This window comes from Bubalus kerabau, chromosome 3, assembly GCF_029407905.1.
Source record: "Bubalus kerabau isolate K-KA32 ecotype Philippines breed swamp buffalo chromosome 3, PCC_UOA_SB_1v2, whole genome shotgun sequence".
NCBI lineage: Eukaryota > Metazoa > Chordata > Mammalia > Artiodactyla > Bovidae > Bubalus > Bubalus kerabau.
In genome coordinates, this window is record NC_073626.1 from 164,880,659 (window position 1) to 164,894,859 (window position 14,201).

Consider the following 14,201-nt stretch of genomic DNA (forward strand, 5'->3'; position numbering starts at 1 on the left):
TCACGACATAAGGAAAAAAGAAGTGCTCCACAGTGCTTTTCAGGTTGAGGTTTTAATAGGGCTCTTCATAAATATTATTAAACTCAGTTAAAATTTGTTTTCTATTAAAAATAAGAGATACTACAGTCAAGTAACTGGCCCTTGCTTGGATTGATTCACACAAATCAGTAATGAAAATTAAATTTATGAAACAACTGGAAAAATTCAAACACTAGCTAGATAATTAATGATATAATATAACAATGGTGTTGGGTTATTAAAAAAAAAAAAAAAGGCAAACCAGCGATATTCCTTATCTTTCAGAAACAGAAGCTGAAGTGTTTGTTGCTGACATGATATGATGTCCAGGATTTACACTACTCAAATAAGGGGCAATGGGTTGGAGTAGACATGAAGGAAGGCTGGCCACGTGTGTGTTGATAACTGTTGAAGCTGGGTGCTGGAATCACAGGAGTAATTACATTATTTTCGCTACTTTTATATACAGTTGAAATTTTCATAATAAAAAAATGCTTTAAACATACAAATCAAAGGTGACTCATTCTTACCTCTGCTAGAATCTTTTATTACAATGTCAGAAATTTCAAACAGCTTCAGAGGAAGTGGCATCTTCCGATTGGCAGCTAGGGTCTTGAGGAGGCCAGGAAGAAGAGTCGTGCGTGCCACCTGCAGGAGAAGACATGAAATTGCACTGACCAAATAGGAATTAAATGCTTATTTCAAGACTTTGTGGTCTCACAGAAGACTTTTGGAAAATGCACTGCCTAAATATCCCAGTCCTTTTTAAGTTTTAATTTCAGGACTTCATGTTCTGCTTTATTTCACAAAGTAATTGAAGTAGATTACAAGAAATACAAATATTTTATATAGATTAAATATGAATTAAACCAAATTTTTAAAAACTAGGACCAGGGAAAATGTAAATGCAATAAAAAATACCTGGACAATGAGGAAAACAAATACGTAGGCACTACAAAAAACTATGAAGCTGCCATGGGCTGCTGTATGACCACAGTTTTCAGCTTAGTAGCCAAAACAAACAGGAAAATGTGCATAGTTATTTCATTCTTAATGAAGAAATACAAACACTCATCCTAATTCTTTTTTTTTTTTTTAAAGGAAAAACTTCCCTGCTTTTGTCTGTGAAATAAATTTCTCCTTCTAAGCTGTATGAGATGTTAGTTTCCAACACATAATGTTACCAGAAGGGTTTTATGAGTGATGGTGTTACATCTGCAGTCAGCCTCCAACACCATTATCTTCTGTCTAAGCTCTGCCTGAGCTTCTGAAGCTGATTTCTCTGCTTCTACTTACCACTTTATTATGATCTATTATTCTCCCCACAGAGTGATCCTTTAAGACCTGAATCAGACCATGGAATTCTTCTGCTCAAAAACCTCCAACAGGCTTCTATCAGATTTTGAATAAAACCCATGCCCTATGTGGGGCTTTATGTTAATCTGGCCCCAGCTCCCTCTCCAGCCCCAATACCCGCAGCTGCCCCTGGCTTACTGCACGTGTTCCAGGCACATTTGCTCCACACCCCATCCCAACCTCCACACTGGCTCTTTCTTCTGACTCACACGTTCTTCCTATAGATTGTATGTAGCTATCTTATTTCCTTCAGATCTCTGCTCAAAGGTCTACATGGTTCTACATTGGCTTGCCCTGCCCATTCCAGCTAAAACAGCAGCCCCTCCTAGATCCCGCACAAGTAACAGTAAGCCCTTAAAAGGACCTGCTAGACTGTGCTGAGCAAAGAAGAGGACACCCTTCCTACCAGTCCTTCCACCAGCAAGCTGCTAACAACCTTCAACTTCGTGCTTCCTAAAATATGGGGCACTTTCCCAACCAGAGAGAAAAGTGCCCAAACTGTTCAGAGAACAAAACCACAATGTTAAAAACAAGTTTAACTTATTGGAATCGAAACAAGCTACTTTTGCAGATAACGTCTCTTAGAATTTTTTTATTCACTTTATTCTATAGATAAGATTTATTTACTTCAAAACTCACAGCAATACAAAAAATTAAACTGGAATCAGATCAAGCTCCTATATCTAATTCTAATTTACTGACACTATAGGGGACCACCAGAATATAGTCAGCAAAACCCTAACTGTGAGAACTCCACAGGGTAAGTGATCCAGTTTCTTGCACAAAGTGAAAGGGGGACAGAGGAAGAGATGAATGGATGGAGGGACAACCTGTGGATTAGGAGAGACTAAGAAGCACATCAATCTACATCACATTGAAGTATGAACTTCATTTGAATCCCAAATCAAACAATTAAAATGAGAGGGAGGGGACATATGTATGCCTATGGCTGACTCATGTGGAGGTTTGACAGAAAACAACAAAATTCTGTAAAGCAATTATCTTTTAATTAAAAAATAAAAAATTTTAAAAAGTAAAAGAACCTTGAGAAAATTTGAACAATAATTAGATACTTAAGGATATTAGGAACACTATTGTTAATTTAAGGGGATATGGTAATATTCTGTAATTGTCTCTACAATTATAGTTAAATTTCACATACTTCAGTAAATAACACTTCTCTTATTTCATCCATCTTCTAATATATCTACTACCAAAAAATAGCCCAAAGTTAAGAATTGAGCAAAAGAAAGAATAAGCGTAGACAATAAACTGATAGAAGACCATGAACAATGTACATTTATTTTAACCATAAATAAATATAAACTAGTTAGCCACATTAGTAATGATAGGACATAGCTATTCATAAGGCGAGGGTAAAATACAGAATCTGCCCAATCTAAAACACAGACTCTCATCTCTCATGTATTTAATGCAGAAATATTGATTCTTATGCATGCTAAAGTACAGCTATTTACAGTGACATTTAATGTGCTTCTGATTTATTTTCTTTCCACTTATATAAAATGGGCAGGATGTAAACCCTAAAGAACCTAACATTATCACACTGTAAGATATCTATCAAGCTTGATAAGTGAACCTAGAAGGAAAAAAAAAAAAGAAACACTTGGAAAAAAACTCAAAAATCCATTAAGATTTACTGAAAATTTTCCACCCATTTATAATGAGTGAATCAACACCTGTTCCATTCTATCCAAATGAATTTGAGTACCTCTTATTAAAAAGAACACCTACGACATCTTAGAAAAGCCAGTGGGCCTCAGAAAACAAAATATAAAAACTCATTATTACAATCCTTCTAAACTAGCATAAGGATTCTTCAAAGTTCTGCCACTGAGTACGGAGACAGAATTCAAGTCCTTGATGCATATTATTACCAATTAGTTACTTAGTTTAGCTCTAATCTGCCACATTTGGTTGTTCTTCAGTCGCTCAGTCATGTCAGACTCTCTGTGACCCCATGGACTGTATCGCACCAGGCTTCCCTGTTCTACTTGTAAGTATTTCTATTGATTAAATATAACTTAAAAAAAAACCTCATTTTAACATTTTTAGAACTTTTAGAACGTCAAGAACTAATTCAGCTACTACTTTTAAAAGTGAAAATCAAGATCCAAAGAAACAAATCACAGAATTCAGATGAAATTAACTTTCTTAAAAACATTTCCTTCCAATTCTAAGATTCCCTTTGATGCTAGAATGAATCTAATAGACACGATCTTCTCTAAAGCCTCAGTTAAACAAACCATGCATGCGTGCTCAGGTGCTTCAGTTGTATCTGACTTTTTGCAACTGCATGGACTGTAGTCTGCCAGGCTCCTCTGTCCACGGGATTCTCCAGGCAAGAAAACAAGTGAGTTGCTGTGCTCTCCTCCAGGGGATCTTCCCAACCCAGGGGTCGAACTCACGTCTCCTGCATTGGCAGGTGGATTTTTTACTGCTGAGCCATGGGGGAAGCCCAAACAAATCACAGATATGCATACATAAGAAAAAAGAGTGAGCTTATTAAAGTATGAAAGATAAGACTACTCAAACTTATTAATAAGACATTATAACTTTGAAATGCTCTCTTTTTATAGTTTGTGCACTAGTATATAATGTATATCACTTAACATTTACTTCTAAGGGAGTATCACTCTCATTTAAATATGTATCATAACCTTGACATGAAACTGAAAAAACACTAGACAATCACAATGAAAGGCATAGTCAGCAGAGTCTAGAACTGGCATAACGACTCATTTCAAAGCGAAAGACTTAATGGAGGCTCTGGGAACAGGCGTTGATTCACTCATAAATGGGTGAGGTGAAACCTGAAAATATTTTTTTTTTTTTTTAATCAATTGTGAAATAGAAAGTTGAGGTAAGAAAGGCTAGGCTAGGTAGCACTAAGCAAGTAAGAACCCCCTATACAGCTAATCAAGAAAAGATTATAATATGTCCTAAGAAGTTTTGTCAGCAAAGTACATAAGAACCCAACATAAACTTATCCAAGAAGAGATTCTAAAGAAGCTCTAAAATTCTGCCCCCTGAGATAAAACAACTGACGAGACTTCATAACTCATGTACTGCCTCTCAGTTTTTACCCATTTTCTTATCTACTTAAAACCCTCACCTGGAATTCAGCCGTTTTAGGATTACTTATGTGGACGGCCTTGGTTGCAGAGATATCCATACCCAGTTTGTCAGCAATATCTTCTTGGGAGCACTAAGGAATACATGAAAATAGATCAATATGGAAACACAATGACTAAATCTTAAAGTATTTAATGCTGTAACAACTTGTAATGGTCTCGTGGCGATGCAGATTATATAAATCAGTAAACTAAGAAAAAGCATACATCAATTACATTCAGGTGCACAGCAGATGCAATTCAACATTAATAGTTCTCTTACCAGAGTTCTAACCATGGTGCAGAGCTAAAGCACATTTTTCACATGGAGTTGTTGGTACAGCCTGTACTTGGGCCCTCCTACATTGACCTTAGCAGTCCAATCTCCAACAATTCCCTTCTCATTCCCTGACCTGTTTATACTCTTCCATACCTTTACCTGAAATGCCTTCCCACCCAACTTGTGGCTACCACCTCCCGCCAAGATTCTACTTAAAAGACATCTCTTCCATAAAAATATCCCTAATGACTCCAGGAAGAAGTTCTCTCCTCCTCCTTGGTGTTTATACAGCTTTCTGTTTTGACTCCTGTTGTAACCTCTGCAAAATCCACACTGACTTGTGGCAGAACAGTGGGTGGAACTGAGAGAATTCAAGTGGCCTGAGTTATGTCATTTAACTTCTGTGCATACGTGCTTGATGAAGCTCTGGGTCATAAACAAACTCCTAAGCACTCACCTACCAAAACCCACTCACCCACCACCCACTCTTAAAAACCAGGATGGTAGGCAGAATTATGAAAATAAAATTCAGTGACTAGGAGATACAGCAAGTCAAATAAATGTAATGAGATAAAGAAATAGAATGCTTGGCACAAAGTAAGTGATCAAAAAATATTAATGATGACTGGTGGGGGTGGTTTTGTCACTAAGTCGTGTCTGACTCTTGCGACCCCATGGACTGTAGCCCACCAGGCTCCTCTGTCCATGGGGATTCTCTAGGCAAGAATACTGAAGTGGGTTGCCATTTCCTTCCCCAGGGGATCTTCCCGACCCAGTAATCAAACTCAGGTCTCTTGCACCGTAGGCAGGTTCTTTACCATTGGAACTACCAGGGAAGCCCACTAATGATGGTAATAATTCACTATTAAGAATAAACAATTATCACATATTTTAATGCTAACTGAGTTTAAAAATTAACATGAAAACTGATGTATCATCAGATTTCTCTTTTCTGCTTTCCAACATTGGGTGATATTCATTGCACTGTTCTACAAAATTGTCCTCAAGGACTAGTGGTCTATATTTCACTTAGAAAAAATGAATGGGTTTAGATGGATTTTATGCCACTGTCAGTTCTAAAGACTTCTGCCTCGCTCTTTTGGAAAAGATTCTGAAGACACATTCAGGCACAGCAGAAAAAAGCTCCTGAACCACCATGGCTGCAGTGGTGGGCAACAGTGGCAGGCACACTGGGAATAAACACTTTTTCCTCCATAACATGGAGGAATTCTTAAAACAAGAATTAGATATAATGTGACCAATCAACTAGGAAACGCAATTTACACGATGCAATCTATTCTCAAACAGAACCAGTACTGTCTGCATAAATGAAAAAGGGCCCACAGACACACAGCTACCCAGCTAGGTATCTGAGTGACTTCCACTTTATTGTGATGATGGATGACAAAGGACAGAGATAAGAAGAAATTTAAATCAGGTATCCTGAAGGGGTAGTAGTGGGTATACAGGATGAAATGTTTATCAATGTTAATATTTATATGTTTTAAAGTGCTAGGAAAAAATGTATTGAGTAAATGAAGCCCATAATTTTTATGAATACTATTCTTATAATAAGGTTAAAGTAGCTTTTTAGTTTTAAAAGTGAGCTAACATAAAAGAAAATATTACTACTGGTATGGAAATATAGCAAAAACCATGATGCTATGTGAGGTACTTATGCTTGGGAAATCAAGGGCTGAGTTTTATGAAAAGAAGGGCTGTTACTCTTATGCAAAAATAGATATATAAGGCTCAGTGATGTTTAGGTCTGCTCATAAAGTTTGTAACCATAAATATCTGTAATGTTGACATTTCTATAGAAAAACTGTTACTACAAAACTGAAACTCTCTAGCACCTAACTTCTCCCACCCTGAACTGTGACAATGTGTTGACATGACCTTGGACAGCTGAATGGACTCCTAGTGGGAGTCCATCAGTCACAGGCCTGGGGTGCAGACAGACCTGGTCTGGAATCCCTGGTGCACAGCCAACTGGCTGCATGGAGTGGAACAAGTTACCTCAGTTAACTGCTGAGAGAGACAGAAACACCTACTTCACAGGGCTGCCCTGAGAGACAGAATCTCGGACATAAAGCCCTTCACGGCAGACCCATCCTCTTGGCAGCGTAGGTACTGGTCAGCAGCAGAGCATGGGCTCCCCTGAGATGCGTGAGGCTACGCACTTACAAAGTCACTTCCCGTGCCACTTACGGTAATTAAAAAAAACAGAACACACTTCCAAAAAAAAAAAAAAATTTCCTTATGCGATTTTTTGTGTGTATATTTTACATGAAATCATTGCTGTTCCTGACGGCATATGTATATATGGTCCATACATGAACACTGTATTCAAACCTAACGTTCCTTCATGGTCTGACCTAAGGAAAAAGCACCCCTTTAGAAGTGAAAAGGCCAGATTCTGGTCACAGTTCTCCTGCTCTCTGTGTATGCTTTGCTGGGTGCTTATTCTCTCAGCTCCAGGCTCCCTCACCAGTACAGTGCCTGGCATATAACAGATGTTCCATAAATATTGTTCAATGAACGACCTGCTAAGGCAGAAAAACAACTAAGCTGACTAGGTCTGGAAGGTCCCTCCCAACATGAACATCCTACGAACTACAAATAATCAATGAAATGACGTGGACAGGCCGCATTGCTGCACCAACCCTCCACGTACTGGTCATGACTCCCACTACTTTTCTTCTGCAAATCATCTGAGAATTTAGGGCTGGAATTGAGTTGGGGGGAGCTTTCCTGGTTGTTTTGGTTTTTACCCTACGTCGCTAAGCTGAAATGGACTTGAATTCTCAAGAACTACACTGTGGGCACCACAAAACAGCTCAGCAAAAGAGAAAAAGAAACTACAAATTGCACACACATTTCCCTCCCTTCAAATGGTCAATCTGCTGGGGCAAGGAGATTTCCGTCTGATTTTGTAATAAAATTCATTTCCTGATTCAGGCCTTTTATGTCAGCTTTTCAACTCAAAGCAAATGTTTGTGAACATGTTCAAAGACAAAGAAACAAGTTTAATGTGGAACAGTCCACAAGCCCTCAACCAGGGCGGCATCCAGCAGGCACACCACAACTGAATCAAGCCTAAAAATTCTAATGTAATAACTCTGGTTATGAAATTCACCGTGAGCCCTCAACAATGACATGAAACTCTAAAATACACTGCCGTCTGTCATTTCAGATACTTTTTTAGTCCTTCACGCTTTTCTGTGACTAAATAAAGAAATCTTCATTTCTGTAACAGAAATTATACAATCTCTAAGTAACAAAAGTTATTCTTCTAGAGCTTGGAAATTTTGTTAAGTCTTAATAAAGTCATGTAAAGCATCACAGAACAAGGAATCTGGAGATTTAAAGAAAACCATCAGCAGGACAGAAAACACGTGTACAACATACCAGAGCAAAGGTAAGTGCTTCAGTGAATCCGGCAGCTGCCATGTCCTGTCTCAGGAGTTCTGTGAGTTTATTTAGGGGAAACTGGGGGAAAGAAATCATTTCACTTCAGTAAAATTTCCCACTTTAAAAAAAAATATAGAAAACTTGTCATTTAAAGGAAAATGCCCTTTCACCCTAACGTGTTCTAGTCCCATCGTTACTGTACTACCTCACCATCCCCTCCCCACCACTCCAACACCCCTCCTTTGAGGTAAAAACCCTCGCTCTCTCTCCCCCACACACCATTCTGCCTTCAGGCCCAGGATCAGAAAATGAACCTCCTACTTTGAGATGCAAGGAGGCCTCCAAACTCAAAACCTGTCTTTCTTCAAAGAGCCAGTCATCACAGGTTTTTAACGTACTCTAATCAATGGGGCATCTGTTTTGTATCCTCTCCACAGCAAATGCCTCTCAGAGCAAAGCATGTCCAAGACTGCTTAATTCCTAGGCTCTGTTTCTCTCCAAGCCTTCCTGGCATTCAATAATCAGTTTCTAACAATAAGGAGTGTTTATTTAAGGGTGCAATCTTACTTGATTAGCTATGGTGTACGTTTTCGGGAGAGTCATCTGAATGTTGTTATATCCATAAGCAATAGCTGCGTCTTCTATGATATCACAGGCGTGGATAATGTCAGCTCTGGTTGGGGGGATTTCAACCTCGATCTGATTCCCATCGCCTATGACTTCTGACTTTAAACACATCCTGGTCAGAAGCTTGGCAAGATTTTCTGGAGTTTCTCTGAAAGAGGAACATGCAAACCATAAATGTCATTGGATTATTTAAAACATGTTTATATTTGGTTTTAAAATATGCTACTACCTGAAACAGTAACCTGTCTTTGTGAATTCCAAAAGACCCCCGACATCCTAACTGAGGTTCTGTCATCACTTAACTTTCTCTGAAGGGGCAAAAAAACCTCTCTAAGCATTCATTCAGGAAAAATTAAGCAGTCATGTGTGCACTTCATTCTTGAATTCAACAATAAATAAATAAATGAAGCATGCGGAGTGTACCTGATCCCAACTTTTTTGTTAATTAGGTCAGCTCTCACCATCTCCTTTCGATAAGCCAGTTCCTGAGAGAGAGAAAGAGTTGGAGAAGCTTCAATCACTCCTGCCAGATACAGCCTTAGCTTCTTTCTAATTCAATTTGTTGTTGTTGTTGCAGTTTTATTACCCTCCCAAGCAACTGTCATTAGAGCCAGACATCAAAAGTAAACTAGGTATTTCAGAACATGATTTGCTACATTGTATTTGTAAATGAACATTCTATTGATACTCAATAGACAACCGGAAGCTTGGAAATGTTACAAAATGCCAAACATGTTTTGCTTTTACAGGGTCAATCACCATTTTCCTCAGCAAAACAGTGGTGCATTACATCATTTCTACACTGCTTACAAATCCTGCTGAAGACTTTCAATTTCATCTCATGCAAGTAGGTGTCTATGACCAAAAAAGAATAATTCATGTACTGCACTGTACTATCCAGCATACTAAATCCAAGAGTGTTATGAAGTCATTCCTCTTCTTTTTTAAGGGGGGGAAATGGAACCAGGCTTGAGCCCGAGCTATCAACGTGCTCCAGGAGCCAGCCGGGCTGGGAGCATCTGATGAACTAGTCCTCACTCTCCTTCAAACAGTACACAACTCTACCTTGTGAGATAAGAACACACACACATAAAATCCAGGCTTTACCTATGAGTATTTCTTATCACTGAATTATTCTCAGAAGTGTAACTGCCACTAGCAAAAGGGCCATAAATTTAAACACCTGTTTGGACTCAGGTAAGGACAATGGGAGGAGAAGGCAATGGCACCCCACTCCAGTACTCTTGCCTGGAAAATCCCATGGGTGGAGGAGCCCGGTAGGCTGCAGTCCATGGGGTCGCTAAGAGCTGGACACGACTGAGAGACTTCACTTTCACTTTTCCCTTTCATGCATTGGAGAAGGAAATGGCAACCCACTTCAGTGTTCTTGCCTGGAGAATCCCAGGGACCGGGGAGCCTGGTGGGCTGCCGACTCTGTGCGGACACGACTGAAATGACTTAGCAGTAGCAGGACAATGGGCCAGAGTCCTGCTAATCAAAATGCGGTTCTCAGATTATGGTTGCCAGGGGGAAGGCTGAAGGGAAGGGACAGTTAGGGAGTTTGGGATGGATGTGTACACACTGCTGTATTTAAAATGGATAGGGAACAAGGACCTACGGTATAGCACACACAACTCTGCTCAGTGTTATGGGGCAGCCTGGATGGGAGGGGAGCTTGGGGGAGAAAGGATACATGTATATGTATGGCTGAGTCCCTCTGCTGTTCACCTGAAACTACCACAACATTGCTTGCTAATTGGCTATACCCCAATACAAAATTTTCTAAAAAATGCAGTTCTCAGAGCAGAAGCATCATTACCACCCCAGTGCAACCACCACTAGGTAAAGAAATCCAAGCTAGGCTGCTGGGTGACGAGACACTTGACCTGTTCGCCCCACTGCCAAGAAGCAACATGAAAGAGAGGCCGACCCTGGTCATCAGCTGCCAAGCCTACCGACCAGCTGAAGGAGCTTGGCAGGGACGAGCCTAGGAAACTACCCGGCTGACCACGGAACCGTGACACAAACAAATGATTGTTGTCTGAAGTCAGTAAATCTTGGGGTAGTTACATAAAAAAGGCTAACTGATAACAGTAACTAAAATCAATTAAAAAAAAAAACAAAAAACTGCTACAGCCCAAAATTTCAGTTATGCTCCCCTAGCGGCTCAGACAGTAAAGAATCTGCGTGCCAATGCAGGAGACCCAGGTTCAATCCCCCGGTCAGGAAGATCCCCTGGAGAATGGCAACCCACTCTGGTATTGCCTGCAGAAGCCAATGGACAGAGGAGCCTGGGGGGCTACAGTCCATACGGTTGCAAAGAGTCGGACATGACTGAGCGACTAATATTTTCTTTCTCCAGTTATACATTTGTTTTGAATTATAATAAATACTCTCGAATAATATATGATGCCAAATACTAATGTTTTCAGGAAGGGGAAGGTTTTGATCCTGGCAGGTTTTATCTACTCTAAAAACCATTTGAATAGCAGAAATTATTCTAGGCTCTGACTCACTTCATAAGTAACAGAGGAATTGTGAAAAATCCAGAGATAAAGAGCTCATCAAAGAATGGCCTCACTGAATCAGAACCCGGCTGATAGTGACACTGAAAAATGTGTTAGAATGGCCACCCTGTGTATGCGAAGCCATCTTGGGGTAAAAAGCTCAGTTGTTTAAGAATGCTAGTTTGAATTTTTATCAAGATCCCATATCTTCAAAGTAATTGTGCTTACTAGTAAATTAGTTTTATTAACACATCCAGATGTAATTTATTAGTTACAGTGATGGCCTTTCACAATTGGTAAATCAAATGTGAAAAGACTTAGTTTGGAAGGCCAAGTAACCTTCAGTTCAGTTCAGTCGCTCAGCTGTGTCCGACTCTTTGCAACCCATGGACTGTAACACACCAGGCTTCCCTGTCCATCACCAACTCCCGGAGCTTGTTCAAACTCATGTCTATCAAGTCAGTATAACCTTAAAAGGGGTGAAACTATAAATTACCCAGTTACCTAGTTGATAAGGGTATAAACCACAGGAATCACAGTATATAACTCCTGTGGTATAATGGAGTGTGTCAGGAGTGAAGTGTGCTATAAAATGGTGTTGGGACTGTCAAGCTTAAATCTTAGCTCTACCACTAGTAATAAGGCAGGCAAGCCACTAGCTCCACCAGTAGTAACAGGCAAGCTATTTAACATCTCAAGGTCAAGGGCCTAATAGTGGCACCCAACCTTATAGGGTTAATGTAAAGATTAAGTCCACGTGATGCACATAGCATCACGCCTGGCACGTAGGTGGGTAGATGGATGCATAGAAAGACCACAAGCAAAAAAAAAAGAAAGACCACAAGCACTCTACAGCTTATTATTGCTGTTACTGTTGTCAAAGTCATCATTATCAAGTCACTTCTATACTTACTGGAAAGGTATGCAATTTTCCATTAGGAAAAACTACCTCAGCTGCTTCAACCCTGAAAACAAAAATAAAGACAGAAATAGAATTAAAAAATAAAAACAAAAACCTAAGGGGAAAAAAGAGCCATACATTCTAGAAATGTGTGAGGTTAACATAACGGTTCATTGGTCTACAGCTGCAGAATCAACAGTCTATTCGTGTCCCCACACTGCTGTCTAGGTTAAGCCTCCCAATACACAACATTACTATTCTATTTCCTGTGGCTCTTGCGTCTCTCCTTGATCAGTTTATCTCCCAGTCCTGCCAAGCACACATCCTCGATGAACTCCTTGCTGATACGGATACACACGTTCCAGGCTTTACCAGAGTCATGTTGTTATAGAAGGAAAGCTGACTGACACCACCACTAAAATGCAAATCAACTTAAAAAAAAAAAGATGTGAGCATACAGTAAGGGCCATATAGGTTTGGGAAGTAATTTTTTATATAAAAACTTAGCCTTGAAACAAATACAGTAGTCTTATTGGTATATATAAGATATAATGCTTTGCTTTTATATATGATTTCTCTTTGTTCAGCTGTTCCTTTTCCTGTTCCTCCATGTTTATATTCTCAAATCCAGTGATCCTTACAAAAAGCCTGTCACTGCCTCTAAAAGGTCTACTCAGCTAGCAGTAATGTGCCCTTACAAACAGCCAGAACATCACTGAAACTTTCTAAAGTACTTATCACCTTTTACATTATTAATTCATGTCTTAGCTCCCCAAAGAGATTATGTATTCCAATTACAGGAACTGCATTTTTTATCTTTATATTTAGCACAAGACCCTAGTGCTTTGACTTCAGAACAACAGACCATCATTGATAAAAATACTAAATGAACTTACGTAAACTGATTCTCACAATATTCACTGAACGTGGTAACAATGACATCAAGAACGATTTTTGCCTGCAAAGGAAAAAAATCAAATATTATGGTAACACATGAAAATCCTCTCTTCCCTCAAATGGAAATGAATTAATATTTAATATAATTTAGTCTCCAAATATATAAAAATGGACCTGCATACACAAATTTTAAAGAAAGAAATGGAATAAAAACTGAGCTTGAATGCGCCTGACCTTATTGTCAGGTGTTCTGCATTTATGAAGTTCTCTGAGAGTTACAATCCATGACCGAGACAAATCATTTATTTCCCCCACTCCCCCTCCCCTAGGTTCACCAAATTTCAGAAAGACAGATGGCTAACGACGGCAGTAAACCTTATCAGTCCCATAAGCCTCTGCAGCCAGACACCAGATTCCTGGCCAATCACTTACCATCAGGCTGATCTGGGGCAAGTTACTTGCTGTCAATGTACCTTAGTCTGTCTGTTAAGTAGACATAATAAAAGTTCCTACCTCATTTGGTTAACATGAAGATTAAGAGTGTAAGAGTAAGAGAGTAAGAGAGAGAGAGAGAGAGAGAGAGAGAGAGAGAGAGTGGGAGGGGGGGTGTGTGTGTGTGTAAAATACATAGAACAATGCTTGGCACATAGTGATGGCCCTATTGATTTGTTCATTTTTAAATTAAAAGAAATGCTTAGGAAAAAACACAGTAATCTTATAGGGGTACATGCTTTGCTTTTTTATATATTTCACACTAATATACAAACTTCAGGAAAGATAACCAAGGTCTGCTAATGTACAAATTTTAAAAAGTTTTTAACAGGAACAGGTATTATATATTACCTGACACTATTTCTGAATGTACATTTGGTATGCCATACCATGCTAAGTCATTTAAGTCATGTCTGTCTCTGTGTGACCCTATGGACTGTAGTCTTCCAGGCTCCTCTGTCCATGGGACTCTCTGGGCAAGAATACTGGAGTGGGTTGCCATGTATTCCTCCAGGGATATTTGATATATAAAAGTTATAACCATTCAAGTCTATCTTTCTTAATCTGCTTTACTG

The 14,201-nt window shown here is 39.3% G+C and overlaps 1 protein-coding gene across 3 annotated transcripts in view; it reads right to left on the reverse strand.

Moving 5' to 3' along the window:
- The window catches only part of FARSB (phenylalanyl-tRNA synthetase subunit beta), a 68,682-nt gene that overhangs the window by 31,232 nt on the left and 23,249 nt on the right, over positions 1-14,201 (reverse strand). For 2 of the 3 annotated variants that reach the window (XM_055573590.1, XM_055573591.1), the window contains exons 9-15: positions 13,134-13,195; positions 12,250-12,301; positions 9,253-9,314; positions 8,770-8,977; positions 8,200-8,280; positions 4,511-4,603; positions 549-666 (exon numbers count right to left, since the gene is read on the reverse strand). In XM_055573590.1, the coding sequence (XP_055429565.1) occupies positions 549-666; positions 4,511-4,603; positions 8,200-8,280; positions 8,770-8,977; positions 9,253-9,314; positions 12,250-12,301; positions 13,134-13,195 (676 nt within the window). Of the gene's footprint in view, positions 1-33; positions 440-548; positions 667-4,510; positions 4,604-8,199; positions 8,281-8,769; positions 8,978-9,252; positions 9,315-12,249; positions 12,302-13,133; positions 13,196-14,201 lie in introns of those variants that run through there. The other variant, XM_055573592.1, reaches the window with a different exon arrangement.